Source organism: Triticum dicoccoides, chromosome 5A (genome assembly GCF_002162155.2).
Source record: "Triticum dicoccoides isolate Atlit2015 ecotype Zavitan chromosome 5A, WEW_v2.0, whole genome shotgun sequence".
NCBI classification, from domain to species: Eukaryota; Viridiplantae; Streptophyta; class Magnoliopsida; order Poales; family Poaceae; genus Triticum; species Triticum dicoccoides.
In genome coordinates this window covers 641,684,096-641,690,235 of record NC_041388.1, presented here as the reverse complement: position 1 = coordinate 641,690,235, position 6,140 = coordinate 641,684,096, and the positions used below count along the sequence as shown (strand labels likewise).

The 6,140-nt window shown below is 46.5% G+C and overlaps 1 protein-coding gene across 4 annotated transcripts; it reads left to right on the top strand.

Annotated features, from left to right (window-relative positions):
* Positions 1-2,089: 2,089 nt before the first annotated feature.
* LOC119303678 (protein FAR1-RELATED SEQUENCE 5-like) lies at positions 2,090-5,726 on the top strand. 4 transcript variants are annotated; one of them, XM_037580809.1, is made up of 8 exons: positions 2,091-2,244; positions 2,340-2,609; positions 2,690-2,954; positions 3,056-3,159; positions 3,322-3,747; positions 3,838-4,295; positions 4,378-4,665; positions 4,755-5,726. In XM_037580809.1, the coding sequence occupies exons 5-7, from the start codon at positions 3,393-3,395 to the stop codon at positions 4,663-4,665; spliced, it is 1,101 nt and encodes a 366-aa protein (XP_037436706.1). In that variant the 5' UTR covers positions 2,091-2,244; positions 2,340-2,609; positions 2,690-2,954; positions 3,056-3,159; positions 3,322-3,392; the 3' UTR covers positions 4,755-5,726. The 4 variants fall into 4 exon arrangements, with proteins under 4 accessions (XP_037436708.1, XP_037436706.1, XP_037436709.1 ...); XM_037580811.1 differs by having other exon boundaries at positions 2,090-2,244; positions 3,056-3,747; XM_037580812.1 differs by lacking the exon at positions 2,091-2,244 and having other exon boundaries at positions 2,256-2,609.
* Positions 5,727-6,140: the final 414 nt, after the last annotated feature.

Below are 6,140 nucleotides of genomic sequence, written 5' to 3'. Positions count from 1 at the left end.
CCGCCGGCTACTGTATGGAAGCTACCACTGGTGGGCGTGCGCCTGCCACTAATGCCACTTTAGCAGTGGTGGGTGGCCCTAAGAGGCTCACCTGCCACTGCTAGGCATTCCTGCAGTAGTGATCCAACAATCTTAGATGGCAACAACAAGATTTAGGGCTAAAGAGCTATGGATTGAAACAATGTCACCAAAGATAGTGGAGTCACAGGTTGAAGGAGACAAGCTGGTGGATGTGAACATCACAACCTTGGGGAGGGGAGGAGCTTCCTTTACTTTCTTGCAAGCTCTTCCTTCAATCTTCCTCGTAAGACTTGCTACCGGGACAAGAAAAAAGGCAGGGCCCCCAATTACACGTCGGGGATGGAGTTGCAACTGAGACAAAAATGGGTGAGTCTCTAGTTGTGTGTCGAGGGTGGACTTGCAAATAGTACAAAAATGGATCAAACCCAGTTGCGTATCGAGGATGGACTTGAAATTGGGTTGAAAAAAGGCTGGCCAGCAATTGCATGTTGAAGTTGTAGTTGCAACTGGGAACAAAAACGGATGCCCCTCCCCCTATTTGCCTGCCAAGGGTGGACTTGCTGTCGGGTGGGGTTGCAACTAGGACAAAAAGGGTCCCCTCCCCATTGCCTATCGAGGATGGACTTGAAACTAGGACAAAAATGGGGTTCAGACCCTAATTGTGTATTGAGGGTGACTTTCAACTAGGACAGAAAAGGCGCACCACCCTAGGTGCTTGTTGGGGGTGGAGCTGTAACTTAGAAAAAAAAGGTTACCCCATGTTCTGTGTCAAGGATGGACTTGCAATTGAGAGAAAAATGGGCCATGCCCAATTGCGTATTCAAGGTAGACTTATAACTAGGACAAAAAAAATGAATGTTAGAGGTGGAGTTGAAAGTAGGACAAAAAAGGGACGTGCCCAAGTGCATGTCAAGGATGAACCTATATCTGGACACAAATTAGCTAGACCTAGTTGGATATCGAGCGCAACCCAGAGTCTATCTCTTCCGAAGAGCATTAACTCTTAGACATCGAACTTGAAAGAAAATAGAAATAGACAAAGACAAGCTACATAGCATGTATCTTCCACTTCTACAACACATGCAGATGAAATGTGCCACATGAGTGCAAGAAAAAAATGGCCCAATAAAAACCACACGTGCAACATGAACCGACTGACATGTGGACAAAACTGAACAAGGAGACACGAGAATACATTGGCCGACGCCATGAGATTAAGAGTTCGTTTGAAAATTACGACAAGATCCAAAGGACGACAACTTACATGCAACATTGCTAAATCTCATCTTAATGAAGCTTAGAAGGAATGGGAACAATGTCGAAATGAACTAGGAAGACAGTGGCCGCGATAGAGCTGCCTTTTGTTGTCTCATCCCATTCTACGCCATGGCCTAGAAACAACATAGCAAAATGGATTACCAGCACGACACGATAATGGGTCGAGAAAAGCAAAGCCAAACATGTCAACAAAAGGATGCGCGACAAACAAACAACAACCAGCGAGGCGGAAGATCGAACGCTTGCACAAATTTCATAAACTAAATTAAACGATGGCAAACTTAGATGTCTTGTTAAAAATCATCTAGATGTGATATAGTAATTCTTCTTCTTCTTTTCTTTTTAGAAAAAAACCATTTTCTTCCTACGATGTGCCATAATGTGCAAAAAGTAATAACGAACGCTTGACTGATCCAATTCTAAACCGTGTCATACTTGAAAAGGAATTAAGTCACAACCCATGTCATACTTGACACCTAATGCTATGATGCAAGTCCATGCGATTCATTTTTTTAGAAACTCCCATACTGATTCGTAGTACTAATCTAATACGGGCGACAATAGCGGGCTGTCTGACTTTGTAGCGTGGTGTTGCGCCGACGCGGATTTTTGGAACATGCGGCCACGCGCTGCCGATGTCCAGCCCGTCCACGCGCGCTTTGCGATTCTTAACTTTAATAGGCCCTCTGGCAATACGGGGCTGCTCGATCCATAAATGTGATAATACATCTCTTTATACGTTCTGTGATCTGGCCCATGTCGCATTTAAGTATCGTATGAATACACGGACAAGATAGCTCCCCGACCTGTTAATTAATTTCCCTGGGTGTCCGCTGGTCGTGCTTCTGGACGGGTCGTCTGGTGAACTCGCGGCACATCTAGCTCCCACCCACTCGCGCATCGGCGTCAAGGTGTGGAGATGGAGTCCGCGGGCACGGAGATCAGGTCAGTATGTCTGCACCAATCCATCTGTTGTGTTCTTTCTCTTTCAGCATGGAGTTCATGCTTACACAGTGCCCCGTTTCCTCTCAATCCCCTAGCTTCACGTTCCCCGGTTCTGGATCTGGTGCATCCAATGGATGTAGCGGCCCAGCAGTCTCACCAGATTCGCCGCGGTTTGCAAGGCATCCTGGATCCCTGGGCGCAGTTTGTGAGGTCACCGAAGATGATCCCAGCGGCCGATTCCCAGATTTATTAGATACAGTTGAAGCTGTTCTGCGCCCAGACGCCAGCGATTCAGAAGAGAATAAGGCCAGCAGGGCGGAGAATGTGTATGTAGCCCTGGACGACAAGGTTGGATGGGTTAGCAGGTAAACCCTGTTTCCTGCTTCTCTGTTTTAGCTCATACCGGCCGGCTGGCCTGATTTGATTGCCTGTGTCCGTGGTTCAGGAAACGGCGGGATGTCATGCCAGACGAAAGACCAACAAGTGCAGACAGGGTCACCACGCTGGAAAAAGCTCTAACCGGGTTTGCAGATAGGGATTCAGATTCTGTTGTGACTCCGTCCGTTGGGCTATCATTTGACTCGATAAATGAGGCATATGAATTCTACAACCTGTATTCTTGGGAGTGTGGATTTGGTGTTCGCTATGCAAAGAGCAGGATGAATGTAAAAGGGGCAAAATGCATGCAGGAGTTCATCTGCTGCTGCTCGGTATGAGTCCTACAAACAAGTGTTCACTGTCTAATGTGTCGTCTGTTACCATGTTGTTTGTTGCATATCTAAATGCATTTTGGTTGGTTATTTTCTTGCAGGGAAAACCAAAAGAAGCAAATTCAAAGTCTACATGGTGTCAATGCCAAGCCATGATAAGGCTTCTCCGAACGAACGACGAAGGCTGGTACATCAACGAATTCAGGTCCAAACACAACCACCCCATGCTGAACACTTGTGCTGAGAAGTTGCATTTCCCATCGCATAGGCATATTGACAAATACACACGTGAGCTTGTTTCCCAACTAAGACAGAACAATGTTAATCTGAGCAAGGTTTATAGTATAATCGCAACATTTTTTGGTAGAGTTGAGAATGTGCCGTTCACCAAGAGATGTTTAAGGACTCTGTGTGGGAAGCTTAGCAGGGAGCAAGCTGATGACGATGTGCGAAAGACAATGGCTATTTTTTTCAGAAATGAAAGCACAAGACAGCGAGTTCACATACAACATTCAGGTAGATGATGAGAGTAGGATACGGACCCTTATGTGGACGAACGGGCGTAGCAAAACACAGTACCATCACTTCGGTGACGTTATCACCTTCGACCCGACATACAAAACAAACCTGTATGATATGCCATTTGGTTTGTTTGTGGGGGTGAATAATCATTTTCAGAGTGTGCTTTATGCGGGGGTTTTGATGCGAGACGAGACCGAGGATACATCCAAATGGATTTTTGATGAGTTCGTGAAGATGATGGGTGGTAAAAAACCAATTACAATTCTAATAGGTAATGGGGGCGTCTCCGGAGCGCTTTTGTGTTTATATCGTCTTTAGTACATCCAACCGGGTGCATGACTTTTGCATGTTTCCTTCATAGATCAAGCTAGAGCCATGGAAAAGGCAATCGAGGAGGTGTATCCTGAATCCACGCATCGCTGGTGCAAATGGCACGTGCTGAAGAAGGCCAAAGAAAACCTGGGTGCTCATTACACCAAGAAGTCAGATTTCAGGGCTGAATTCCACAAGCTTGTGCATGAGATGCTGACTATTGATGAATTCGAGGACGGCTGGGCAGCATTGCTTGACAAATATTCACTGAAAACAAATCCATATCTCGTGCAGATCTACGAGACTAGGCAGAAGTGGGCAAAACCTTACTTTGCCGGGAAATTCTGTGCTCGCCAAACTAGCACTGGCAGGAGTGAGAGTGCAAACCATATGCTGAAGCAGTATGTCCCCCCGTCATGCTCAATGAATCTATTTGTCAAACAATACAACAAGCTCCAGTTTGACCGAGAACAGGAGGAAGGATTCCAGGAGAAACGTACTAGACTGGTGAGAATTTCTTCTTGTATGCCATGACCAATTGCTTACTCAGACTCGCTGTGAAAAATGATATCTTTTTTCTTCCAAACAGAGTCATGCTGTGCTGAAGGTGAACACCTCTCTTGAAGTACACGCAAGCAAGATATATACCAGGAGGATGTTTGAGATTTTTGGTGGCATACTATATGAATCTGGAATGTATGATGTCGAAGAAATCATAGAGAAGCAGAAATACATAGTGACACACCAGAGAGCCGAGCTCTGTGAGAAGTGGTTCAAGTGCCGGTTTGAAGTCAACGTGTCTAATAACCTTGGTTATTTCTCGTGCATTTGCGGTCTGTTTGAGCACATGGGCATGGTTTGCTGTCACTCGCTATAGGTTAGTTTCACGCGACCATTTTTATGATCAATATACATTGATAGGTGCTTTATTTTCGACGACTTCACAATTGTCTTCATGATGAGCAGGTGATGGTTCTACTACGCCTGAAGCAGATACCTTCGAGGCATATATTGAAAAGGTGGAGCATACACGGTAGAGACAACCTGCCAGCGCATCTGAAGCACTATCAACAAGACATGGGTCTGCCGGATGCGCCCACTTTCAGGCATTCTGCTCTGTACATCACTGCCCTGGAGGTTGCAAATATGGGGGACAGGAACCCGGCGGCTTCTGAGTTTATGATGACAGGCCTGGTTGAACTTAGAACAAGAGGCGCCGAGGTGTGCGCGTTCAATGACGGCCTTGGCGTCGTTGAGCAACAGGTATCCAACAATGTAGTTCTTGGCGGTCCAAACTCAAAGTTTTTCAACGGAAAGACATCTTGCTCCGTAAGAAGTGTGGAAGGCAATCGAACTAAATCACGCGATGCCGCGTCTGTGTCTGTGCATCCTCCAATTAGCCAGGCCTCAGAAGCATCATGCCCAAATGGTGATGGGTACAATTCAGATTTCTCTGAAGCCGCGTCCAGCCTAATGCCCAATGTTGAACAAGAACTGCTTGCCCCGGAAAGAAAAAACAAACAAGGCCGGCCAACCACTAGCCGTGATAAAGCTCCTTATGAGAAAGACATCGCCAAGAGATCTAGGTTCTGTTCCATCTGCAGGGGCAAAGGTCACAAAGCCAACACTTGCCCTGATCAAGGTGACATCCCCAAAAAGGAAAGGAAGGTGGCCACATACGGCAAATGCGGGGTTCCAGGGCACCGAAGGACGACTTGCAGCAAGCCTCTCGTCTCGATGATGCCCGGTGTCCCTCCTTCACATTAGACGGTGAATTTCGTACGCTGATTCCCCCGTGTAACATTTGCTTAGGTATGGGCGTGCTGTCTGAACGTATCTAGATGCACATGTGTTGTGCTGTCTGAACATACGTACTTGCGTTTTATATAATCTATCAAACGTGTTTGAACAATGAAAATGTGTATCCAGCTGTCTGAACGTATCTAGATGCACATGTACGTGATGAAAACTCCTGCTTCGAAATGTAGGAATTCATAACTTCTGCCGCGCGCTATCCCCCTGTCTATAAAGCCTTCCAAAGCTCATCCTGGTGGCATCACACACTCGGTAGTCATGTCGAGCTCTAGCTCAGCGTACTCGAGCGAGAGAGAGAGAGAGTAGTATCATTTGCCCGGAGACACCATAGGTTCGTCTACCTTCTGTCCCCGCAACCCCCGTCTCTTCCTCTGCATATCACATTCTTTGTTGCTACATGCGTGCAGCGTGAGCTTCGATCTGGGAGTACCGATGGGCAGATTGCAATACAGGGCGGAGATTGTGGCAAAACGAATGTAAGCACACGATACGACTACACATTTCCTGATGGTTTGTCCAGTATTCTTTCTGCCAGAA